This window comes from Vidua chalybeata (genome assembly GCF_026979565.1).
Source record: "Vidua chalybeata isolate OUT-0048 chromosome W unlocalized genomic scaffold, bVidCha1 merged haplotype SUPER_W_unloc_5, whole genome shotgun sequence".
Taxonomy (NCBI): Eukaryota; Metazoa; Chordata; class Aves; order Passeriformes; family Viduidae; genus Vidua; species Vidua chalybeata.
In genome coordinates, this window is record NW_026530340.1 from 534,627 (window position 1) to 560,915 (window position 26,289).

The 26,289-nt window shown below is 53.5% G+C and overlaps 2 protein-coding genes and 2 pseudogenes across 3 annotated transcripts in view; 3 read left to right on the plus strand and 1 right to left on the minus strand.

Moving 5' to 3' along the window:
• The window catches only part of LOC128782904 (zinc finger protein 271-like), a 510,341-nt pseudogene extending 495,259 nt beyond the window's left edge, over positions 1-15,082 (plus strand).
• The window catches only part of LOC128782916 (serine/threonine-protein kinase pim-1-like), a 43,748-nt gene that overhangs the window by 9,971 nt on the left and 7,488 nt on the right, over positions 1-26,289 (plus strand). The window lies entirely within an intron of this gene.
• LOC128782905 (zinc finger protein 850-like) overlaps positions 1-26,289 on the minus strand; it is a 211,394-nt pseudogene that overhangs the window by 7,064 nt on the left and 178,041 nt on the right.
• On the plus strand, positions 22,900-25,257 carry LOC128782959 (olfactory receptor 14J1-like). Of its 2 annotated transcripts, none has more exons than XM_053933540.1 (2): positions 22,900-23,251; positions 24,290-25,257. In XM_053933540.1, the coding sequence occupies exon 2, from the start codon at positions 24,313-24,315 to the stop codon at positions 25,243-25,245; it is 933 nt and encodes a 310-aa protein (XP_053789515.1). In that variant the 5' UTR covers positions 22,900-23,251; positions 24,290-24,312; the 3' UTR covers positions 25,246-25,257. The 2 variants fall into 2 exon arrangements, with proteins under 2 accessions (XP_053789515.1, XP_053789514.1); XM_053933539.1 differs by lacking the exon at positions 22,900-23,251 and adding an exon at positions 23,519-23,625.

Below are 26,289 nucleotides of genomic sequence, written 5' to 3' on the forward strand. Positions count from 1 at the left end.
AAGCAAATATACTACTGAAAACAATAGAGATAGAACTGTTTTTTCCTGTAAAATTTTCATTTCCTGTTTATAGATAGATATCAGCAATCCACCGTTGATATTTACCCCCCAGCCACCTTCTAAAGCAGTCTGAACAGATATGAAAAACCAGACCCTTCATGGCTGACAATCAGTAACGCTTAGTCCCCATTCCCTCCCCACCATTTCCCTCATCCAAACCCTGATACCCCTATGAATCAGGAATGGTGTGACAGAGCTCCCCCAGGGAGCTGGAATTGTTGATCCTGAAGAAGAAGAGGCTCAGGGGACACCTCATCACTCTCTACAAGCCCCTGACAGGAGGGTGCAGCCAGGTGGGGGTTGGGCTCTTTTCCCATGGAACAGTGACAGGACAAGAGGACACAGCCTTCAGCTGCACCAGGGGATGTTTAGACTGGACATTAGGAAATATTCTTCACACAAAGGGTGATTGGGCATTGGAATGGGCTGCCCAGGGAGGTGGGTGAGTCACTGTCCCTGGAAGTGTTTCAGCAAAGACTGGATGTGGCCCTCAGTGCCATGGTCTGGGTGACAAGGTGGTGTTGGGTGCCAGGTTGGACTTGATGCTCTCCAAGGTCTTTGCCAGCCTGGTTGATTCTCTGATGATTGTGACACTGCAGGGCCCTGGGCAAGCAAGGTGCCATTGTGACACTGCGGGGCCTGGTGGCACTAAGAGGACCATGGTGACAACTGTGTGTACGACATGGCACCACAGAGCCACGGGGCCACTGTGACACTGTGGGGCTGAATGGAAGCAAGGAGTGCATTGTGACAGTCTGGGTCCTGGGGGAGCCACAGAGGCCACTGTGACCCTGCGGGGCCTTGTGGAACCAAGGGGCCATTCTGCCACTGCGGAACCAAGGAGACCCTTGGGAGAGCCTGGGGACAATGGGATCAAGGGGCCATTGCTCCATTGTGACACTGCAGCACCAAGGAATTCATTGTGGCGCTCTGAGGCCTCACGGAACCAAGAGGCCACTGTGACCCTGCAGGGCCTTATGGAACCATGCAGAGCTTTGTGACAGAGCAGGACGTCGTGTCATGATGGCGCCGTTGTGACATTGCAGGGCCTTGGAGAACACACGGCACCATTGTGACACTGCGGGGCCCAAGGATCCAAGGGACTTTGTGACACCAAGGGTCCCATGGAACCAAAGGGACATTGTGACACGGGGAGGCCTCATGGAATCATAGAGACCATTGGGACACTCTGGGGCCTCATGGAACCGTGGTGACACCAAGCTGGGTGTGAGTGTGGGATCTGCTGGAGGGTAGGAGGGCTCTGCACAGAGCCCTGGACAGGCTGGATCCAGGGCCCAAATCCAACAAGGTGAGGTTTAACAAGTCCAAGTGCCGGGTCCTGCACTTTGGCCACAACAACCCCTGCAGCGCTCCAGGCTGGGGACAGAGGGGCTGGAGAGCAGCCAGGCAGAAAGGGACCTGCAGGGACTGATGGACAGCAGCAGCACAAACAATGATATTTATTAGTGGAAGGTATTGAAAAAGTAAAACAAAGAAAAAGAACCTCCAAAATGAACCAACATAAAGTATCAAAGATTCATTTTATTAGAAGTGATTCACAGCAATTGGCCAGCAGTTTAATGTTCCTGAAAGCATCCAGTCATCAGTCTCCACACTGCAGCCTTGAGCTCCTGGTTCCTCAGGCTGTAGATGAGGGGGTTCAGGCTGGAGGCACCACCGAGTACAGAACTGACAGGGCCAGATCCAGGGATGGGGAGGACATGGAGGGGGGCTTCAGGTGAGCAAATGCTGCAGTGCTGAGGAACAGAGAGACCACAGCCAGGTGAGGGAGGCAGGTGGAAAAGGCTTTGTGCCGTCCCTGCTCAGAGGGGATCCTCAGCACAGCCCTGAAGATCTGCACATAGGAGAAAACAGTGAACACAAAACAACCAAATACCAAACAGGCACTAACAGCAAGAAGCCCAAGTTCCCTGAGATAGGATTTGGAGCAGGAGATTTTGAGGATGGGGGGGATTTCACAGAAGAACTGGCCCAGGGCATTGCCATGGCACAGGGCAGGGAAAATGTATTGGCCGTGTGCATGAGAGCATTGAGAAAGGCACTGGCCCAGGCAGCTGCTGTCATGTGGGCACAAGCTCTGCTGCCCAGGAGGGTCCCGTAGTGCAGGGTTTGCAGATGGACACATAGCGGTCGTAGCTCATGATGGTCAGAAGGGAATACTCTGATCCAAAAAAGAAGAAAAACAGAAAAACCTGTGCAGCACATGCTGTGTAGGAGATGGTGCTGGTGTCCCAGAGGGAATTGTGCATGGCTTTGGGGACAGTGGTGCAGATGGAGCCCAGGTCGCTGAGGGCCAGGTTGAGCAGGAAGAAGAACATGGGTGTGTGCAGGTGGTGGCCACAGGCTACGGCGCTGATGATGAGGCCGTTGCCCAGGAGGGCAGCCAGGGAGATGCCAGCAAGAGGCAGAAGTGCAGGAGCTGCAGCTGCCGCGTCTCTGCCAGTGCCAGCAGGAGGAAGTGGCTGATGGAGCTGCTGTTGGACATTGTATGTGGCTGCACATGGGCACCTGTTCATGGAGAAAGGACAGTGACAAGTCAGGAGAGGCTGCTTGGAGCCAAACCTGGGCCATTCCCTGTAGCCTGTCCTGCTGGGACTCACCCACCCTTGTTCCTGCTCTGGGCAAACCTTCTCCCAGTTCCCTGTCTGAGCTCCAGCTGTGCTGGCTGAGTGTGCCAGGAGCAGCCAGGGCTGTGCCTGGGGGCTCTCAAGGAGCCATCCCTGCCCTGCTACCTTGAGTTTGTGGCCATGTGCCAGAGCGACAATGCTGAGTATTCAGGATTTGTCAGGGGAATCACTCCTAATGCAGAAAGGCTTGTAGCATCTTCACTCGCAGTCCTAGAAACATGGATGGCAGGAGCTGGTTTAAGGAATTGTTTTCCTACCCACACATCATTCCTGGCTCTCTGAGGTCAGACATCCCCAGCATTCCTGCTGCATTCAGAGTTTGCCACTGAGAGATGTGAGAGCAAATGATTCCCTGTGGCTGAGGGCAGGTGAGGGGCTGGATGGGCTTGTTCCCAACTGCCCTGGCTTTGCACCTTTGGCTTCAGTCAGAGCACAATCACACTCCTGGGTCACCCTGGCATAAACCAGACCCTGCCCGGAGACATCCCTGAATTTCTCACCCTTTCCAAAGGTCTCTGGCCAAGGTCTCAGCAGCCCCTTGTGCCAAGGACACTCACGGCTCCCTTGGCCAACCCAGCAGCATTTCCTCAGCTGTGGCATCTCTGCACTTCCCCGTGGGACATTCAGAGATCTCCCAGAGGCTCTGGCACAGATCTGCACCCAGGAGGGCAGCTCAGAGCTGGGAAGGGCACAGCAAGGAGATCCAGGTTGTGCCCATGATGGGATCTCAGGGAGGGGCTCAGCTCATTCCCCTTCCCATGGACTGCTTTGCCCACAGCCCGACAGGTCCCAGGGAAGCTTGGACACCCCATTCCCATGGACAGCCCTGCCTGGCAGGAATGCCAAGGGCAGTGCCTGACTCAGCTGCTGCAAATGCCAGAGCCTCCCTGAGAGCACGAGATAACAGTGACAATATCAGGGGAGTGCAGAAACAAGAGAAGATTGTGGTGCTGTGCCTGAGAGGGCAGGGCAGAGACAGCCGGGCACTCAGGACAGTGTTCCCGTGCCCAGCTGTGCCCAGCACCTCCCACACACCAACAGTGCCCTCCTACCCCAGCACTGCTCTGCTCAGCCCCCGCTGCTTCCCTGAGCTTCTCCCTGGGCCTGGACATTCCCTCCTGAGAGGTGCCTTGTCCCTGCCAGCGCTCACAGAGCCCATCCCACCCCGTGTGCCCTCGGCCCGGCCCTACAGAAACCTGCCTGTGTGCAGGGCCCTGGCTGGGGCAGGGTCTGTGTGCAGCTGGGCAAGGGCAGCTCAGAAGAGCCCTGCTGGGCCCTGCCAAGGTGATGCTGCTGCTGTCCAGGGCTGAGCAGTGGCTGAAGGCCCTTTGGGAGGCTGCCAGCAGAGAGACTGACCACCCAAAATCACAGTTCTGGAGTCTCTGTAAATGTTCAAACATTCCTTTGATGATCCTGTGTGTCCTTTCAACTCAGAATGTTCTGTCATTCTGGGATTACAATTCCTGTTCTGCTTCTCTCATGCCCCTCTTGTCTATGATCTACAGAGAAAAAAAAACCCTTGCAACAGAGTTAGAACAGTAAAGTAAAAACCAGAGCTTTATTGGAAGATTCCAGGTGTCCCAGTGGGGATGGGGGAAACCCAGCCCCTGTTTTCAACAATTTATGAAGGTTGATTAATTAGGATATTTAACAGGAACATTGAATAGGAGATTCAGTTGCCCCAGTCACACAGCCCTGGGTCAACCCATTGGAATAGGTCCAAGAGCTTCTTTGCCCCACATTTAGTTATGACTGCTCACATTCAAAAACCAAAATGTTCTTCTTGTAGGTCCTCTTCCTGATAATAACACTATGCGGTATTTCAGGAATGTATTTAGACAGTCAGCTATTTGTTCTAAAAATTAAGAGAATGGTTAGGATAAGTACTAGAGGTAATTAAGGATTATAGTTATAGAAGTATATAATAGTGTTTTATTACAGTTAATTAAGAGTTTAGTAGACTTAAGTAAGGATTATTATTTTATAACTATAGAATAGTAATTTATACAGCTATGAATATATAAAAAATGTATCAAAAGCAAAAATCTTTCTGTCATCACCCCAACTTGCCCATCCTTCTCCAAGCAGGAAATGGAAAACAGTCTCAGGAAAGCTCCTGATCTTTACAGCAATCCCAGGCTTACCTTCTTTGGGAAGTGTCCTCCGGAGCTGTGCCCAGGCTGGTCTGGAGCTGGGAGCAGCCCTGCCCCAGCCAGCAGCTCTCAGCAGCAGCACCTGCCCTGCTCAGGGTGGCTCCTTCCCCCCACAGCTTCTGGCCAGCGCTGGCAGCAGCTCCCCGGGCCGGCTGAGAGCTGTCCCTGGCAGGCAGCAGAGTCCCTGGCCCAGCACAGCGCCCTGGGCTGCAGGACCCTGCTCTGCAGGACAGCCCTGGGCACCCCTGGCTGCTCTACACAAGAGACCATCAGAGAATGTACTCAGAGGGGCTGTGGGCATTGGCATGTTCCAGCTTGAGGAGTTCACTGCAGGAGCTGCAGCTGCATTGTCCTGCAGCCAGAGGTTCCTGTGCCAAGGGCTGGCAGTGATTCTGCCCCAGGCACTTCTCAGCGCCTTCCGAGCCCTTACTGATTGAAACTCTCTGTGCCTCTGTGCTGTGCCCGCGCTGGCTGCAGGCAGTGCCCCAGCCCTGCTGGGCTGGGAGAAGAGCTGCTCATCCAGAGAAATGTGCTTTTGAAGCTCTGCTTGCTTACCAGCATCACCCTCTGTGCCAGGAGCCCGGCCCAGCTCAGCAGCACAGACACAGCACAAGGACTTGAATGAGCCTCTGGGGCTTTGTGCTCAGGCCCTGAACATCAGGCCCTGAGAGGGAGCTGAAGAAACCTCTCCAGAACTCCCAAGTCAGAATCCAACTCCAAAGTTTCTTTGACTTTTAATGGGTCCCACTGAGGGACACGAGTGAGAAAGTGTCCCCAGGCCCCAGGCAGAGCAGAGAACTGGAGGCACTGATGACAGGTGGGGACAAAGAGAAGCCAAGTCTTGGTGGCCTGGGGCACAGCAGGGTCTGTGCCACCAAGGGCTGTCAGGAGACACCTTGTCCTGAGGCCCTGGGGCCTCCTGGCACAGCCCCAGCCAGGCTGGGCACTGTCAGCCCCTTGTCCTGCCCTCAGCATCCCCCTAGCCCACATCCCAGTGGCCTCAAGGATCTGCTGGAAGGAGTCCCTGGGGAGCCTTGCTCAGCAATGGCCCTGGGGGCTCCACAATGCTCCCAGGGACTGCAGGTTTTCAAAGGACTTTGGCTTTGGCTTTTGCCTTGCAGTCTCTGAGAGCTTTCTGCAATCATGGCCTCCAATTATCTGCTGTAATTAGTCCTGGAGAGGCTTGGTCAGGAGCAACACTCAGTGGGGCTCCTTAATGCTTCAAGGTACTTCAGTTCTTTTAAGGTACTTGGTGTTTCCCTTTTGCTACTCTGTGAGAGGTTTGTGCAATCATGGCCCCAATTATCTGCTTTAACGAGTCCCTTGAGAGTTTTGCACTGACACTCAGTGGGGCTCATTAATACTTTGAGATACTCAACTTTTTTCAGGTACTTTGTGGTTTTTATTCCACACTGAGAGGTTTTTGTGCCATTTTGAGTCTCTGAGAGGTTTTTGTGCCATCCTGGCCTCCAGTTCTCTCCTCCAAGGAGTCCATGAGGAGCCTGTGTTGGGGATGGACCTCAGTGGGATCCATTATTGCTTTGAGACACTTTGGGCTTTTCTTCTGCCTTTGACTCCTGGAAAGTTTTGTGCAATCTCCTCTCAGGCCCTGAGGTTCCAGGGCTCAGCTCCAAATGCACCACGGGGCTCATTAGGATCAAGCAAGTCCTGACAAACCATGGCTCTGCCTTGATTTCCCTCTGGTCTGGGGCAGTTCATTATGAAGTTTCTGTGGTGGTTTTGGTTCACCAATTTGAGATTTCTCAGCCAATGCATCAATTAGTGTGGTGGGTTCAGTGTTGGCTAATTACCAGTGCACTCACTAGAATATACTTACTCATTTCCTGCTGTGAGATAGGACTAGGAGAAAGGCAAAGGAGGCTCAAAACTTTAAAAGGGTACTAAAAAACATTTATTAACAGTAACTAAAAGAAAGAGTAATAAGAATCACAACAAAACTTTCAGAACACTTCCTCTCTCCATACAACCTGACAATGTAAGGAGACAAAATCTAAAATTTTCAGTCAGTTTACAACCTCTAGAATAGTCTTTCTTCGCTACACTTAGGGAGAGAAGTTCCTCTTGTTAATGTTATGTCGACTTCTCCACAAGAAAGCAGTTATTTCATGGCTTTTCATTTCCACAAATGGAAGCTGCCTGGAATAATCTGCAATCGTGAAGTCCATCCCATTTTTTCACAGCTTTTCCCACAGCTGTGTTTATGGGCTATGTCAACTTATGGGGTATTGGTTTACAGATGAGCTGTTTAAGAGCAAATGTTCTCTTCATCTATTTCTGAAATCATCTTCATCTCTGGGAACAGAGGTCTTCTTCTTCCCTCCCTGGGGGCACAGGGTCTCATCATTCTTTTCTCTTTCAGTGTTCAAACTTCTCATGGGATCACAGCTACTTCAACATTTGCTTACATTAGCATGGAGGCCTTTGCTGAACAAGTCATCTCCCCATTCCTTTCAATGCGTTATAGGGAAAAAGAGAGTCTGATGTATCAATTCCATCCTTCTCCATAGCTTTACCAGAGGATTTCAGCTCCAAGGTCAAGGCATCTCCTCATCCCTCCCATCTGGGACTCAACTTCCTCTTTATTGACCTCGGTGTCTTCACGTTGCTCCTCTGTGTGCCTGCACTTTGTCCTTTTCTCTCACTGGAGGGAGGATGGAAGCACGGGAAGAGTCAATATATGAGGCGGGGCCTGCAGATGGTTGCGTGAGCCCGGCCGGGCTGGGTCCTTGCGGCCGGAGCTGTTTTCCCATGGAGGTTTGTGCAGCGGCTGCGCTGGGGCTGTGTCAGGCTGGGCGGCGCTGGGGGCAGGGCCAGGATCTCAGCAGCCAGGCCAGAGCAGAGCAGCAGCACGGCTGGGGCCGGTGGCTTCTCCTAGCCCTGCCCGCTGGTTGCAGGCCAAGCCCAAGGGCGGCAGAAGCTTGGCCGAGCCGGCCCGGCCCGGGGCCGCTCCTGGGGCCCGGCGGATCCTGGCTGGGCCCGGGCTGGCGGCGAGGCAGGGCTCGGCAGCGGCCAGATGTCAGCAAGCGCAGCCACGGCCCGGCCCGGCCTCGGCCCCGCGGCCTCCCCTCCCCTGCCCGGCAGCCGATGGGGCCTGGCGGGCTCCCTGGGAAGGGGCCCGGCCCCACGGCAGGAGCCGCCCGGCCCGCCCCGGCCCAGACGGGGGCTGGCCCGGCCTTGGCACCTCTTTGCTGGCCAGAAGGGAAAGAGACCCAGCCAGGCTTTCTCATCTTTACCTTGTGTCTTCACCGAGGCATGTGCAGTTTCCTTAGTGCTTTAACAGATTGTCAATTCTCAAAGTTAATTACTGATTGGCTTTTTTGTGAGACATAGAGGAAACTGCCAGTAGCTTCTCTCAGGACATCACTTGCGTGATGCAAAACCAACACAACAGCACAGAGCTCCTTTGTCCGTATGTAGTGGTCATGTGCCTGAGGCCTCAGAACCCCAGCTTGGGAGGTCTCTGGGCCCTCTCCAAGGTGTTTTCAAATGAAAACATTCAGCTCATAGTGTAAGAAAATCACCAGAGGACAGGGCCAGCCTGACCTGTCTTTCCTGGCTAATTTTGTCGGGGAGCAATCCTTGGATATACGGAATTTGGGAGGGAACATTCTAATTTTGGCCATGGTCGTTGACAAGAAGGCTGGTTTATTTTCCATAGCAAGGAAGGAACCGAGCCGCTCTGTTTCAGGGGCAGATGAGAGGTGACCACTGGAGGCCAAGGCCAGCCAGAGCTGCCAGATTTTGTTCTGAGAGATACACTTGCATATAGGAAATTTTTTAGGGAGGGTACCAATTTTGGCAATGGGCATCTGAAAAGACAAATGGTTCTTTCCCATAGCAAGGAAAGCACGGAGCCCCAGTGCTGCAGGAGCTGATGAGAGGCAGCCCTTGGCATTCCAAGATCAGCCAGACCTGTCAGGTGGCCCCTGGGAGGCCAAGCCAGCCAGACCTGTTCCATGTTCCCTCCGTTCCATGGGGCCCCACAGTGTCCCAGTGGTCCCTTGCTTCCATGAGCCCCTGAGGTGTCACAATGCCCCCTTGGTGACACGAGGCCCTGAAGGGTCCTCATGGTCTCCATGGTTCCATCAGGCCCCACAGAGTCATGATGGTCTCTGGGTCCATGAAGCCCCGCGGTGTCACCATGGCCCCTTGGTTCCATGGGCTCCAGTGGTGCCACAATGATCCCCTCGGTTCCATGAGGTCCCCACAGTGTCACAGGGATCTCCATGGGAAGGAAAGAACCGAGCCCCAGTGTGGCAGGGGCAGCCACCAGAGGCCAAGGCCAGCCAGACTTGATGGTACTGGCAGATTTTGGCTGGGAGCAACCCTTGGATATAGGGAATTTTAGAGGTGGAATCCCAGTTTCAGACATGGACACCTGGGGGAGGAGGACATTTCTTTGCCATAGGAAGGAAAGCTCAGAACACCAGTGTTTGAGGGGCAGATGAAAGGTGACCACCAGAGGCCTAGGCCAGTCAGACCTCTCTGTCCTGGTAGCTTTTGTCTGAAAGCAACCCTTGGATGTAGGGAATTTTATAGGTGGAACCCCAATTTCGGCCACTTCTGTGTAGATAAGAAGGACGGTTTTTTTTCCATAGGAAGGAAAGCATCAAGCCCCAGTGTTTCAAGGCAGTTGAGAGGCAGCTCTCAAGAGGCCAAGGATAGCCAGACCTGTCTGTCCTGGCTGCTTTCACTAAGGAGCAATTCTTGGATGTACGGAGTTTTGGAGGTGGAATCCCATTTTTGGCCATGGGCACCTGGTCAGGATTGGATGGTTTTTCTCCTATAGAAAAGAAAAGCACAAAATCCAAGTGTTCTGGAAGAAGATGAGAGGTGGCCACCCTTAGGCCAAGCCAGCCAGCCTTGTCTCTCCTGGCACCTTTCATCTAGTGGGTATCCTTGGACACAGGGAATTTTGGAGGTGGAATCTCAATTTTGGCCAGGAGCACCTGTTCTTTTCATTAGGAAGGAAAGCACAGACCCCCCGTGTTTCAGAGGCACATGAGTGCCAGCCCTCAGGAAGCCAAGGCCAGCCAGACTTGTCAGTCCTGGCAGCTTTGGTTTGGGAGCTATCCTTGGATATAGGGAATTCTGGAGGCAGATCCCCAATTTTGGCCATGGGTGCCTGGTTGAGATGGATGGTTTTTTTCCATAAGAAAGAAAAGCACATGGTCCCAGTGTCTCAAAGGCAGATGAGAGGTGGCCCCTGGGAGGCCCAGCCAGCCAGACCTGTTCCATGTTCCCTTGGTTTGTGGGACCCCACAGTGTCACAATGGTCTCCTTGGTTCTATGAGGCCCTGGAGTGTCACAATGTCCCCCTTGCTTCTGCAGTGTCACAACGGCCCCGTGCTTCCATGAGGCCTTGCAATGTCACAATGGCTTTGTGGTTCCACAAAGCCCTGATGTGTCACAATGGCCCCTCGGCTCCGTGCGCCCTCGCTGTGTCACAACGGCTCCTCTGTGACACTGCGGGCTCCACAAGGTCACCACGGACCCTTGGCTCCTTGGGGCCCCCGAGTTCCACAATGGTCTCCTTGATTCCATGAGGCAGCACAGTGTCACAATGGCCCCTTGGTTCCATGAGGTTCCGTAGTGTCACCGTGGTGTCCTTGGATCCACATTGTCACAACTTACCTGGGGTAATCACATATCCTTTGAACAGAGAGAGAGAGCTCTCCAGGATTTTCCTGAGAAGCTGTGAGAAAGCTCAGAGAAAAGCAGGAGAAACAATTCTTATCTCCACTTGCTGCACGTGTTGTTGTGCACATGTAAAATGTGTTATGGAGATTTGTTTACCAAAGGGTGATTTCTTAATTGGCCAATGGTGACGGTGTTTGGATTTCAGTTATCCAATCTGGTCTGTCTGTATTGGACTGTCTGCAAGAGCGATGAGTGTTTCTTAGTAGTATAGTATAGTATAATATAATAAAGCGATTGATCAGCCCTCTGGAATCATAGAGTCAATGCTAATTATCACCACTCCGGGGACGCCCTGCTGCGATAGTTATCCAAATCAATCTTCCCTTACCTCTGAATGCTAAATAGAATAGGCTTAACAGGCATATCAGCAACACCAACCACTGTAGACCCAAAGAGCTGCCTGAGGGGTTGGGAGAAAATTTCCCTTGGTGTCGTTTCCTCACATTGGGTACCATTATTAAAATAATTCCAAACACATACAGTTAGTGTGTGGGAGCTTTGAATCCATGTGCCCACCATCCAGAGGAAATTAGAAATCCATAAATTCCTCATCACATTAACCCATCAAACAAATTGGATAGCAGCCACAGTGGCCATAGTTATAGGATGGGAAAAATGTAACCACAACCATGTGCCACCCAAAGCAGGGTAAGCTAGACCACACAGTGGCACCTAACAAGGTTTCTATATCCAGTACACAAAAAAAAAAAAAAAATCTGTTACTCAAGAATTGTTATTTTCATTTCACACTTTTCTCTCAATGCCCTTGGGCTGCACATTGGGCACCAAAATTGATCTTGGTTTACAAGACAGGTGTCTGCTAGGGAAGGCCTAAAAAAGGCTCCTGTGGAATGGAGAATGTAAACCCCTCCCTCCAAATTATTAGAATTGTGAAATCAAGGGGCTCTCAGGCAGAGATGTGGGAATAGCAATAACAGTTCTTCACTAGTGTGTACAATAAAGCAAACAAACAGCAGCACCTCCGGCACTGGCAGCAAACAGAACAGGAGCCCAGTGCAGCCTTTCGGCCGCGGCACTTTCCCTGCGGTGCAGCTCCGGGCACGGCCGGCAGGGGCGCTGGTGGCTCCCGGGGGGCAGGGCAGGTGCGGTGATCCCCGCGCGGCTGCAGGGGGCGCTCCGGCGCGGGCTCGGGGAGCACGCGGCCATGGCGGCTTTGTCCCAAGGCGGGAAGGGCTGGAAGAAGGCTCCGCTTCACAAACCCTGGGGGCAGCCGGCTCCGGGGCCCCAGCAGGACTCTGGGAAAGCAGCAAGCTGGGCCGGCAGGATGTCTCAGCAGGCAGGGGGTGAGGGGCTCCCAGCAGGGCAGGGAGAACGGAGCTCAGGATCCCGGGCATCCGAGCAGACAGGGATGGGTCTCTCTTTTAGTGGGGGAGGTGTTAATAAGGTCCCAGATTAGGGGCTGTTCTCATGAGCAGAGGCTCAGCCCATGACAGAGGAAGTAGCTTTGGACCGGGCTCCAGCAGCAGCAGTGGAAACTCCCTTTCCCAAGAGCAGAGGAGGGAACCATGCTGTTGTCAAAGGCACTTAGGGTCAGACAACATTGCCCTGAACTCACTGAGCCAAAATAATGTGGCAATCTGGTTAATAAAGTTCTTAGAGAGTTGCCTCTGCCCCAGTTAAGGTGCTAACGAGACCAAATCCCAGGTGGATTTTACTGAACAGTAAATGTGAGGTAGAGAGAGAGAGATGGAAAGAAAGAGCAAAGGGGGGAGAGCAAGGGAGTGACAGGGACATAGACCTCCCCTGGGGCAGGGCAAGTGTGACATTGTCCCCTGTGTGCGGGGCCTTCCCAGGGTGGGGGTTTTACACCTGAGCCAGTTTGGGTAAGGGGGGTGGTGTTCACCCCCAACCCCGAGCAGGGATTGCCTCACTGTTTCAGGTGACAATGTAAGATGTAACCAAAAGTGTGTTTTCAGTCACCATCTTCATGAACTGTGATAAACAGGTGGGGCAGTGTTCTTTATCTCTGCCATGACTCAGCCCTGATAACGCCCTCCAGGGGCCATCTTCTGTTAATGGGCCATTGAGTGTCACTGTAGGACTGATAAAATTACATCATCCCATTGTGGGATGCTCCGCCCAGGGGGAGGAACCAAGCATTCCTACCTTGATATAATCTCACCCTTGCAACACCAGGAGCACCTTGCCTACTGGATTCCCAGAGGACAAGAGCTCCATAAGCACCACTGGACCTTCAGAGGAAGACCAGACCCTTCTACAGGATCCCTGCTTTGACAGAATCACGTTCATCACTCCAACAGGACTGCAGCCACCATTTCATCAGACTGCTACCACCTCCCTGCTCAACGGGGTGTCAGGTTATATCCTGACTCTGTCATATTAAGGCAGTGTTTCTGGATCATTGCCTTGATCTTAATTTTTCTAAGTAAGTTGTAATTCCGGCATAAATTCTCTCCCTGGTTTGCTCCAAACCAGTACAAAACTCAATGTGCTCACCCCTTGTTTTCCTCCCAAAACAGAATTTCCCATCTGCAAACCTTCTCCAGATGGAGGAGAAGGCTGCGAGGAAGAGGAAGATGTCCCAGGACACCCAGGCAGGTGAGGAGGAAGTCAGTGCCCCCTTCCCCCTCTCTCCTGCTCCATCTCCCCCATGTCCTCCATGGCCCCTGGCTGCAGGACAACCCCGCTGCCGACGCCGTCCTGCCGGGGACGCACTGGGGGATCTCCTTCCCCTTCCCTCTGGCACGGAGGCAAATCCCATCCTCTCCTTGTCCTTCCTCCCCCAGAGGAGGAGATGAGGATGGAGACCAGGGAGGACAAATCCCCACGGCAGAACCTCGTGGAAGAGGCTGTTTTGAACAGCTCCATGGTGCCAGAATCCAACAGGGAGGAAAATCCCGAGAGATCCCGCAGGAGGAGGGGCTGCAAACCCAGTCCAGGGTGCTCTGAGGAGGAAAGACCCACCCTGTGCCAGGAAGGTGGGCAGAGCTCCAGCCAGAGCTCAGAGCTGGTGGTCCATGAGCAGGTTCACCATGCGGAGAAGCCCTACAAGTGCTTGGAGTGTGGGAAGAGCTTCAGGCGGAGCAACAACCTGGTCTGCCACCAGATGATCCACACCGGGGAATGGCCCTACGAGTGTGGGGAGTGTGGGAAGGGCTTCAGCTGCAGCTCTGCCCTCGTCACCCACCAACGCATCCACACTGGGGAGAAGCCCTACGAGTGTCCCGAGTGTCAGAAGAGGTTTCAGACCAGCTCCCATCTTCTTGTACATCAGCGGATTCACACAGATGAGAGGCCCTTCCGCTGCCCTGACTGCAGGATGGGCTTCAAGCACAACTCCACCCTCGTCAAGCACCGGCGCATCCACACCGGGGAGAGGCCCTACGAGTGTGGGGAATGTGGGATGAGCTTCAGCCGAAGCTCCAGCCTGATCCAGCACCAGAGGATCCACACCAGGGAACGGCCCTACCAGTGTGGGGAATGTGGAAAGAGCTTCCGCCAGAAGTCCCACTTGATCCGCCACCAGAACATCCACTCTGGGGAAAGGCCATACAACTGTGGGGAATGTGGGAAGAGCTTCACCCAGAGGTCCAAACTGATCATCCACCAAATGATCCATACCGGTGAGAGGCCCTACTAGTGTCCCAAGTGTCAGAAGAGGTTTCGGACCACCTCAGATCTCCTCCAGCACCAGCGGATTCACACCGAGGAGAGGCCCTTCCTTTGCCCTGACTGTGGGAAGGGCTTCAAACACAACTCCACCCTTGTCACCCACCGGCGCATCCACACTGGGGAGAGGCCCTACGAGTGTCCCCAGTGTGGGAAGAGTTTCACCCAGAGCTCTGCCTTGACCAAACACCAACGGACCCACCGGTAAGGGAAGCCCTGCAAGTGCCCCAACTGCAGGAAGAGCTTCGTGCACTGCCCCTACTCCATCCCCCATTGGAGGACTGACATTGGCAGAGCCCTGGTGACCCACATTCCATGTGATCCATTTTGGGAAGCCAGCTGTCTGGCTATCCTTTTGGTTTGGCCCTAATTTTTTTGTGATTTATCTTCGTCTCTTAAAACCACATGAAATAGGACTACAAAGAAAGAAATTGATCACGAATGTCTCAAGTCCCACCATTTCACATGTATTTCAGGGGGAATTTATGCTTTGGGGACATATTCTGGAAGATCTGTAGGTACTTTGGGGATTTCAGATCGTGTTCTCCATCTCTTTGCATTCCAAAAGTCAAGAGGGATCGGTCTGTCGACTCAAAAGCACTCAGTCCCACTGAAAACTACTCAATCTTACCCCAAAAAGGCACAAGTCCACATCAAATTGGCTTGTTCCCACCTCAGAAAAACTCAGTCCCATACTGAAATTACTCGATTGCACAGCCTCCAGGGTGAGATGGGCTTGGAAGGAGATGGGGAGAAATGGGATCCAAATTTGAGGGTGTGGGATCAGGTTTGTGTGGGACTGTGTGTGTGGGATATATTTTGATAGTAAATAAAACTTTCAGAATTCTTGATTCCTGTCCCATTCATTTTCAGTCAGTTCTGGTTTGTTTTTCAGAGTGCTACCTTCTCAGCTGTTTGTGTTTGTGTCCTCCTTTCTCTCCTGCCTTTCTCTGCCTGCTCTGTTTCTCTCTCAGTGTTTCCCTTGACCCAGGGCAGCTCCCACCAAAGGGCCTGCCCTGATTAATTCCCAATCCAGGAGCTACAACCACCATGGGTGAAGTTTTGAAGGCTGGCAGTGAAATGTCACTGTAGGATCTTGCTGCACTTGGCTTTTGTCTCTTCCATAAGAGTTTTGCCTTCAAGGGCAGGAACATTTTTTCCTGGCTGGGAACTGGAATTCCAGCCCCTGGGAGCGTGTGCCATGGATGCCAGAGGGGCATTCCCAAGGCTCCCAGGGTGCTGCTCCTGCCGTGCCTCCCAAGGCCCAGGGGACAAGGTGCAGCAGCTGTGTTGGTTCTGCAGTGCCACAAGGGCCCCTGGTTCCATGAGTTTCCGCACTGCCAACAGCGGTTCCTGGGTTCCCGTGGTGCCCTGCTGTGTCACCATGGATATTTGGTGGCATGAAGTTCCTCAGTGTCACAATGGCCTACCTGGCTCCATGATCTCCCGCAGTGTCCAAATGGCCCCCTTGGATGGGCAGTGTCACCATGGGCCATTGGCTCCATGCAGCCCCTCTGGGTCACCATGGACTCCTTGGTTCCATGAGGTTCTGGGGGTGTCTCCATGGTCTCCTTGGATCCACAGTGTCACAATGGACCACTGGATCCACGAGGCCCTGCTGTGTCACCATGGCCCCTTGCTTCCATGGGACCCCAGGGTCACAATTGACTCCTTGCTTCCACATCACCCCCTCAGTGCCAAAATGGCCCCTTCGTTCCATGGGGAACACAAAATATTTATAGAAACATGGAGCAAATCCTGCTTAACACAGCTGGGAACATCTGTTTGCATTCAAAAGAGAGCTTAAAGGTGAGGATGGCACCAGCAGCTTCCATCTGCTGCCAAGATCCAGGGAAAGGACAGGGACAGAGAATTCAGCTGGGAGACTCAGAGAATTCTGCTTCCAGAGATCATTTCTGGCCACACTGTCCCTTGTAGAAAGGTGACACCATTCCAGGCAGCCTGTACTGAGCAGGTGCTTCCTGAGTGGGGTTTGTTGTGTAGGATAACCTGCTCAGGCTTTTCCATTCTTTCCTTCCCAAGAGGAAAACTTCTCCTGGGCCTGTGTGCAGGCAGAGCCCTGAGGAGAGCAGGTGGGACACGGTGCAGTGGGCTGGGACATGGAGCTGCAGGGCTCAGGGACAAGGTTCTGCTGCAGGGCACAGGGATGTCAGTGCCAGGTGGGCCATGTCAGACGTGGTGAGGCTGGGGCTGAGGAGCAGCTTGTCCAAACAGGGTCAGCCTTCAAGGGGCTCATTCTTCTACATGCCCAGACCTCCTAAGGAGACATTCAGCATCAAGATCACCTGGGGACGCTTCTATCAGCTCTTCTCTGAACTGGAAATTTTTAAAAAATACTCACTTGATTAAAGAAAAAAGTCATGAGGTGCACTTTGAAATCATTTTCCTTAACCCAGTTTGAGACTGACTCCAGTCAGCTTCACAAGACTTGGAGATTTGAAGACCATTGAAGGAAGACAAGGTGCCCCCAAAGGCTTTCCGTATATTGATGATCCCCACGGTGGATTTGTGGCTGAGTTCAGGACCCTCAGGCACTCAGAGAAGGTCGAAGAAGCTGCTCAAGGAGTCAGAAGCAAAACTCCAAGTCCCTTGGAGCATCACTGGGCCCCACTGAGGGCAGGGACTGCCAAAGGCTCCCCAGGCACTGGTGAGAGCAGATCCTTGAGGCCAGGACTGCAGGGAGCCAAAGGCTCAGAGCAGGGAACTGCAATGCTGAGCAAGGCCTGGGCTGGCTGGGGGAAGCAGAAAGGCCAAGCCCTGAGCCCAGCCTGGCACAGCAGGGCCTGTCCCTCACGGGTGGCTCGGGGCTGTTTGTGGGGCAGTGGGATGTGAGGGGCAGCAAGGACAAATGTCACAAACCTGTGTGACACTCCAGATCCTCATGGAACCAAGGGGCCAGTGTGACACTGTGGGAAGTTGTGGAACCAAGGGATCACTGTGGCACTGTTGGGGCCCATGGAACCAAGGGGCCATTGTGACACTGTGCTGCCTCATGGAATCAAGGAGACCATTGTGGAACTCGGGGGCCCCAAGGAACCAAGGGTCCATGGTGACCTTGTGGAGCCCACAGTGTCACAGAGGAGCCGTTGTGACACAGCGAGGGCGCATGGAGCCGAGGGGCCATTGTGACACATCAGGGCTCTGTGGAACCACAAAGCCATTGTGACATTGCAAGGCCTCATGGAAGCACGGGGCCATTGTGACACTGCAGAAGCAAGGGGGACATTGTGACACTCCAGGGCCTCATGGAACCAAGGAGACCATTGTGACATTGTGGGGTCCCACGAAACCAAGGGAACATGGAACAGGTCTGGCTGCCTTGGCCACCTGGGGACCACCTGACAGGTCCGTCTGACCTTGGCATGTCGAGGGCTGTTTCTCACCTGTCCCTAAAGCACTGGGGCTCTGGGATTTCCTATGGCAGAGAACTGTCCTTCTCCAGGGGTCTATGGCCAAAACTGGGATTCCATTTCCAAACTCTGTACATCCAAGGATTGCTCCCCAGGGAAAGTTCCCAGGAAAGAAAAGTCTGGCTGCCCTTGGCCTCCTCGGGATGCCTCTCACCTGCTTTCAAAACACTGGGGCTCGGTGCTTTCCTTCCAATGAAAAGAACCATTCTTCTTCTCAAGTTATCCATGGTCAAAATTGAGATTCCTCCTCCCAATTTCCATGTATCCAAGGTTTCCTCCATGACAAAAGTTGCCAGGACAAACAGGTCTGGCTCGCTTGGCTTCCCAGGAGCCACCTCTCTCCTCTTTGGCCTTTGAAATTCTTGGTCTCTGTGCTTTCCTTCCTACAGAAAAGAACCATCCTTCTTATCTATGCAGAAATGGCCAAAACTGGGGTTTCACCTCCAAAATTCCCTATATCCAAGGGTTGCTTTCAGACAAAAGCTACCAGGACAGAGAGGTCTGGCTGGCTTGGCCTCCCAGGAGCCACCTCTTTCTTCTTCTGCCTTTCAAATGCTGGGGCTCTGTGCTTTCCTTCCTATGGAATAGAACTGTCCTTCTTATCTACACAGAAATGGCTGAAATTGGGATTCCAAGTCCAAAATTCCCTATATCCGAGGGTTGTTCCCAGCCAAAACCTGCCACTACCGTCAAGTCTGGCTGGCCTTGGCCTCTGGTGGCTGCCCCTGCCACACTGGGGCTCGGTTCTTTCCTTCCCATGGAGATCCCTGTGACACTGTGGGGACCTCATGGAACCAAGGGGATCATTGTGGCACCACTGGAGCCCATGGAACCAAGGGGCCATGGTGACACAGCGGGGCTTCATGGACCCAGAGACCATTCTGACTCTGTGGGGCCTGATGGAACCATGGAGACCATGAGGACCCTTCAGGGCCTCGTGTCACCAAGGGGGCATTGTGACACCTCAGGGCCTCCTGGAAGCAAGGGACCATTGGGACACTGTGGGGCCCCATGGAACCAAGGGAACATGGAACAGGTCTGGCTGGCTTGGCCTCCCAGGGGCCACCTGACAGGTCTGGCTGATCTTGGAATGCCAAGGGCTGCCTCTCATCAGCTCCTGCAGCACTGGGGCTCCGTGCTTTCCTTGCTATGGGAAAGAACTGTCTGTCTTTTCAGATGCCAATTCCTAAAATTGATAAGATCCCTAAGAATTTTCCTCTATTCAAAGGTATCTCTCAGAAAATCCTGCCAGCTCTGGCTGGCCGTGGCCTCTGGTAGTCACCTCTCATCTGCACCTGGAGCACTGGGGCTCTGTCCTTCCTATGGAAAAAAAACAGCTTTCTTGCCCAAGACCATGGCAAAAATTAGAATTTGGCCTCCCAAATTCCGTATATCCAGGGATTGCGAGGATATAACAAAAGTAGCCAGGACAGACAGGTCAGGTAGGCCCTCTCCTCTGGTGATTTTCTTAGACTATGAGCTGAATGTTTTCATTTGAAAACACATTGGAGAGCAACCAGAGATCTCCCAAGGTGGGGTTCTGAGGCCTCAGGCACATGACCACTACATACGGACAAAGGAGCTCTGTGCTCTGTGCTGTTGTGGTGGTTTTGCATCACGGAAGTGATGTCCTGAGAGAAGCTGCTAGCAGTTTCCTCCATGTCTGACAAAAAAAACCAATCATTAATTAGCTTTGAGAATTGACAATCTGTTAAAGCACTAAGGAAACTGCACACGCCTCTGTGAAGACACAAGTTAAAGAGGAAGAAGCCTGGCTGGGTCTCTTTCCCTTCTGGCCAGCAAAGAGGTGCCAAGGCCGGGCCAGCCCCCGTCTGGGCCGGGGCGGGCCGGGCGGCTCCTGCCGTGGGGCCGGGCCCCTTCCCAGGGAGCCCGCCAGGCCCCATCGGCTGCCGGGCAGGGGAGGGGAGGCCGCGGGGCCGAGGCCGGGCCGGGCCGTGGCTGCGCTTGCTGACATCTGGCCGCTGCCGAGCCCTGCCCCGCCGCCAGCCCGGGCCCAGCCAGGATCCGCCGGGCCCCAGGAGCAGCCCCGGGCCGGGCCGGCTCGGCCAAGCTTCTGCCGCCCTTGGGCTTGGCCCGCAACCAGCGGGCAGGGCCAGGAGAAGCCATCGGCCCCGGCCGTGCTGCTGCTCTGCTCTGGCCTGGCTGCTGAGATCCTGGCCCTGCCCCCAGCGCCGCCCAGCCTGACACAGCCCCAGCGCAGCCGCTGCACAAACCTCCATGGGAAAACAGCTCCGGCCGCAAGGACCCAGCCCGGCTGGGCTCACGCAACCATCTGCAGCCCCTGCCTGAGATATTGACTCTTCCCGTGCTTCCATCCTCCCTCACGTGAGAGAAAAGGACAAAGTGCAGGCACACAGAGGAGCAACATGAAGACACTGAGGTCAGTGAAGAGGAAGTTGAGTCCCAGATGGGAGGGATGAGGAGATGCCTTGATCTTGGTGCTGAAATCCTCAGGTAAAGCCATGGAGAAGGATGGAATTGATACATCAGACTCTCTTTTTTCCTATAATGCATTGAAAAGAATGGGGAGATAACTTGTTCAGCAAAGGCCTCCATGCTAAAGTAACCAAATGTTGCAGTAGCTGTGATCCCATGAGAAGTTTGAACAGAGAAAGGGAGCAGAGTGATGAGACCCTGTGCCCTGAGGGAGAGAAGAAGAAGACCTCTGTTCCCGGAGATGAAGAGGATTTCAGAAATAGATGAAGAGAACCATTGCTCTTAAACAGCTCCTCTTTAAACCAATACCCCATAAGCTGACATGGCCCATAAATACAGCTGTGGGAAAAGCTGTAAAAAATGGAAGAGACTTCACGATTGCAGATTATTCCAGGCAGCTGCTATTTGTGGAAATGAAAAGCCATGAGATAACTGTTTTCTTGCGGAGAAGTCTCCATAACATGAACAAGAGGAACTTCTCTCCCTAAGTGGACTGAAGAAAGACAATTCTTGAGGTGGAAAACTGACAGAAAATTTTAGGTTTCGTCTCTTTTCATTGTCAGGTTGTATGGAGAGGAAGTGTTCTTAAAGTTTTGTTCAGATTCTTATTACTCTTTTAGTTACTGTTAATAAACTTTGATTTACACCATTTTAATGTTTTGAGCCTACTTTGCCTTTCTCCTAATCCTATCTCAGAGCAGGAAATGAGTAAGTATATTCTAGTGAGTGCACTGGTAATTAGCCAGCACTGAACCCACCACACTAATTGATGCATTGGACGAGAAATCTCAAATTGTGAACCAAAACCACTACAGAAACTTCCTGATGAACTGCATTGAGCAGAGGGAAATCAAGGCAGAGCCATGGTTTGTCAGGACTTGCTTGATCCTAATGAGCCCCGTGGTGCATTTGGAGCTGAGCCCTGGAACCTCAGGGCCTGAGAGGAGATTGCACAAACCTTTCCAGGAGTCCAAGTCACAAGAAAAGCCCAAAGTTTCTCCAGGCATTAATGGGTGCCACTGAGGTCCATCCCCAACACAGGCTCCTCATGGACTCCTTGGAGGAGTGAACTGGAAGCCAGGACAGCGCAGAAACCTCCCAGAGACTCAAAATGGCACAAAAACCTCTCAGTATGAAAAGGAAAATCCAAAGTACCTTAAAAAAGTTGAGTATCTCAAAGCATTAATGAGCCTCACTGAGTGTCAGTCCAAAGCTCTCCAGGGACTCATTAAAGCAGATAATTGGGGCCATGATTGCACAAACCTCTCACAGAGTCTGTACCAAAAGGGAAACACCAAGTACCTTAAAAGAACTGAAGTACCTTGAAGCATTAATGAGCCCCACTGAGTGTTGTTCCTGACCAAGCCTCTCCAGGGACTAATTACAGCAGATAATTGGAGGCCATGATTGCAGAAAGCTCTCAGAGACTGCAAGGCAAAAGCCAAAGCCAAAGTCCTTTGAAAAACCTGCAGTCCCTGGGAGCACTGTGGAGCCCCCAGGGCCATTCCTGAGCAAGGCTCCCCAGGGACTCCTTCCAGCAGATCCTTGAGGCCACTGGGATGTGGGCTAGGGGGGGATGCTGAGGGCAGGACAAGGGGCTGACAGTGCCCAGCCTGGCTGGGGCTGTGCCAGGAGGCCCCAGGGCCTCAGGACAAGGTGTCTCCTGACAGCCCTTGGTGGCACAGACCCTGCTGTGCCCCAGGCCACCAAGACTTGGCTTCTCTTTGTCCCCACCTGTCATCAGTGCCTCCAGTTCTCTGCTCTGCCTGGGGCCTGGGGACACTTTCTCACTTGTGTCCCTCACTGGGACCCATTAAAAGTCAAAGAAACTTTGGAGTTGGATTCTGACTTGGAGCTCTGGAGAGGTTTCTGCAGCTCCCTCTCAGGGCCTGATGTTCAGGGCCTGAGCACAAAGCCCCAGAGGCTCATTCAAGTCCTTGTGCTGTGTCTGTGCTGCTGAGCTGGGCCGGGCTCCTGGCACAGAGGGTGATGCTGGTAAGCAAGCAGAGCTTCAAAAGCACATTTCTCTGGATGAGCAGCTCTTCTCCCAGCCCAGCAGGGCTGGGGCACTGCCTGCAGCCAGCGCGGGCACAGCCCAGAGGCACAGAGAGCTTCAATCAGTCAGGGCTGGGAAGGTGCTGAGAAGTGCCTGGGGCAGAATCACTGCCAGCCCTTGGCACAGGAACCTCTGGCTGCAGGACAGTGCAGCTGCAGCTCCTGCAGTGATCTCCTCAAGCTGGAACATCCCAATGCCCACAGCCCCTGTGAGTACATTCTCTGATGGTCTCTTGTGCAGAGCAGCCAGGGGTGCCCAGGGCTGTCCTGCAGAGCAGGGTCCTGCAGCCCAGGGCGCTGTGCTGGGCCAGGGACTCTGCTGCCTGCCAGGGACAGCTCTCAGCCGGCCCGGGGAGCTGCTGCCAGCGCTGGCCAGAAGCTGTGGGGGGAAGGAGCCACCCTGAGCAGGGCAGGTGCTGCTGCTGAGAGCTGCTGGCTGGGGCAGGGCTGCTCCCAGCTCCAGACCAGCCTGGGCACAGCTCTGGAGGACACTTCCCAAAGAAGGTAAGCCTGGGATTGCTGTAAAGATCAGCAGCTTTACTGAGACTGTTTTCCATTTGGAATAGGATGCGACAAAAAGATTTTTGCTTTTTATACAATTTTCATGTATTCATAGCTCTGTAGACTACTATTATATTGTTATAAAATTATAATCCTTACTTAACTCTATTAAACTCTTAATTAGCTCTCTTAAACTACGATTATATACTTACTTAACTCTAATCCTTAATTAACTCTAGTACATTTCCTAACCTTTCTCTTAGATTGTATAACAATAAGCAGGCTGTCTATATACATTTTTAAAATACTATATAGTCTTATTATCAGGAAGAGGACCTACAAGAAGAACATTTTGGTTTTTGACCAGAATGTGAGCGGTCATAACTAAATGTGGGGCAAAGAAGCTCTTGGACCTTCTCCAATGGGTTGAGTTAGGGGTGTGTAACTGGGACAACTGATTCTCCTATTCTATGTTCCTGTTAAATATCCTAATTAATCAACCTTTATAAATTGTTGAAAACAGGAGCCGATTGAGCCTCATCCCCTCTGGGACACCTGGAAGCTTCCAATAAAGGTCTGGTTTTTACTTTACTGTTCTAACTCTGTTGCAAGGGTTTGTTTGTTTTTTTTTTTTTTTTTTCTCTTTTGATCATAGACAGCAGGGGGATGAGAGAAGCAGAACAGGAATTGTAATCCCAGAATGACAGAACATTCAGAGTTGAAAGGGACACACAGGATCCTCAAAGGAATGTTTGAACATTTACAGAGACTCCAGAACTGTGACTTTGGGTGGTCAGTCTCTCTGCTGGCAGCCTCCCAAAGGGCCTTCAGCCACTGCTCAGCCCTGGACAGCAGCAGCATCACCTTGGCAGGGCCCAGCAGGGCTCTCCTGAGCTGCCCTTGCCCAGCTGCACACAGACCCTGCCCCAGCCAGGGCCCTGCACACAGGCAGGTTTCTGTAGGGCCGGGCCGAGGGCACACGGGGTGGGATGGGCTCTGTGAGCGCTGGCAGGGACAAGGCACCTCTCAGGAGGGAATGTCCAGGCCCAGGGAGATGCTCGGGGAAGGAGAGGGGGCCGAGCAGAGCAGTGCTGGGGGAACAAGCCCATCCAGCCCCTCACCTGCCCTCAGCCACAGGGAATCCTTTGCCTCTCCCATCTCTCAGTGGCAAAATCTGAGTGCAGCAGGAATGCTGGGGATTTATGACCTCAGAGAGCCAGGAATGATGTGTGGGTAGGAAAACAATTCCTAAAACCAACTCCTGCCATCTATTTCCCTTAGAAGTGGGAGTGCACATGGTACCAAGACTTTCTGCAGTAGGAGTGACTCCCCTGACAAATCCTGAATATCCAGCCTTGTCCCTCTGCCACATGGCCACAAACCCAGGGCAGCGTGGCACGGTATGGCTCCTTGAGAGCCCCCACGCACAGCCCTGGCTGCTCCTGGCACACCCAGCCAGCACAGCTGGAGCTCAGGCAGAGACCTGGGTGAAGGTTTTTCCAGTGCCGCAACAAGGGTGGGTGAGTCCCAGCAGGACAGGCTACAGGGAATGGCCCAGGTTTGGCTCCAAGCAGCCTGTCCTGACTTGTCACTGTCCTTTCTCCATGAACAGGTGCCCATGTGCAGCCACAGCCAATGTCCAACAGCAGCTCCATCAGCCACTTCCTCCTGCTGGCACTGGCAGAGACGCGGCAGCTGCAGCTCCTGCACTTCTGCCTCTTGCTGGGCATCTCCCTGGCTGCCCTCCTGGGCAACGGCCTCATCATCAGCGCCGTAGCCTGCGGCCACCACCTGCACACGCCCATGTTCTTCTTCCTGCTCAACCTGGCCCTCAGCGACCTGGGCTCCATCTGCACCACTGTCCCCAAAGCCATGCACAATTCCCTCTGGGACACCAGCACCATCTCCTACACAGGATGTGCTGCACAGCTCTTTTTCTTTCTGTTCTTCATCTCAGCAGAGCTTTCCCTCCTGACCATCATGTGCTACGACCGCTACGTGTCCATCTGCAAACCCCTGCACTACGGGACCCTCCTGGGCAGCAGAGCTTGTGCCCACATGGCAGCAGCTGCCTGGGCCAGTGCCTTTCTCAATGCTCTCATGCACACGGCCAATACATTTTCCCTGCCCTTGTGCCATGGCAATGCCCTGGGCCAGTTCTTCTGTGAAATCCCACAGATCCTCAAGATCTCCTGCTCCACATCCTTTGTCAGGGAATTTGTGCTCATTGCATTTTCCATTTCTTTAGTATTTGGTTGTTTTGTGTTCATTGTTTTCTCCTATGTGCAGATTTTCAGGGCTGTGCTGAGGATCCCCTCTGAGCAGGGACGGCACAAAGCCTTTTCCACCTGCCTCCCTCACCTGGCTGTGGTCTCCCTGTTCCTCAGCACTGGCACATTTGCTCACCTGAAGCCCCCCTCCATCTCCTCCCCATCCCTGGATCTGGCCCTGTCAGTTTTGTACTCGGTGGTGCCTCCAGCCCTGAACCCCCTCATCTACAGCCTGAGGAACCAGGAGCTCAAGGCTGCAGTGGGGAGACTGATGACTGGATGCTTTCAGGAACGTTAAACTGCTGGCCAATTTCTGGAAATTGCTTCTAATAAAAGCCAAATTTGATACTTCTTTTTTTTTTTTCATTTGGTGGTTCTTTTCTTTGTTTTACTTTTTCCATACTGTCCACAAGGAAATGTCATTGTTTGTGCCATTTCTCATTTTGTTTCTCTCCAGATTCCCTGTGCCCACAGCCTGTGTCAATGAGGGGCTGCGCTCTCGGTGGCTTTAAAGGAACTCAAGGATCTCCCAGCAGGGTTTTCTGCAGAGCTGCCCTTTTGTTGCCTTCTCTGGAGCTGCAGCAGCAATGTCTGTGTGCAGAGCTGGGGGTAGATCAGTGCTGGCACAGCAGCTGTGCCCAGCAGCAGCAGCAGCACTTGGTGTTGCCAGTGCTGCTCCCGTGGCCCTGCCCCGCTGCCCTGGTGGCCCTGGTGTTGCTGCAGGGCCTGAGTGCTCTCGGGGCCGGGCACAGTCCTGGGGGTGGCAGTGCCGGGGCTGCAGCAGGGACAGGCCATGGGCACTGCTGGGGCAGCGCTGAGGCCTCAGGCCAGGGCCTGGGGGCTCCAGGCTCCTTGCCCAGGCTCTCTCAAGAACACGGCCAGGCCAATGCTCAGCACAGAAAACCCCCTTCAGCAGCCCCAGGCTGGCCGTGGGCAGGCTGGGGGCAAACAGCACGGCTGGTGCTCTGCCAGGGCCCTGGGGGAGACGGGAAGGAGCAGCAGAGCAGGGGCTGATCCATCCCCAGTGCGCTGCACAGCCCAGGGCAGCGTCCCAGAGCGTCCTCATGGAGCTGCCAACAACATCCCCCCTCTGCAGCCCTGGCCTCTCCCCCAGCTCACACAGGTGCCGCATCCTTGCAGGCACAGACACGGCAGCGCTGGCTCAGGAGCCCCTGTTTGCATTGCACACAGCAGGCGGGAGCACCCCCGTGCTGCTGCTGTGGGGACATGAACCTGAGGCAGCACAAATGCCATCAGCCCCTGGGGCCAGGAAGGGCTGGGGGACGCCAGGGAAACCACTCAGCTTTGTCCTGGCCTCTGCACTCAGCCAGAAAGTTTGTTC

Coding starts and splice junctions, on each gene's coding strand:
- LOC128782959 (XM_053933540.1), top strand. CDS start 24,313: ATGTCCAACAGCAGCTCCATCAGCCACTTCCTCCTGCTGGCACTGGCA.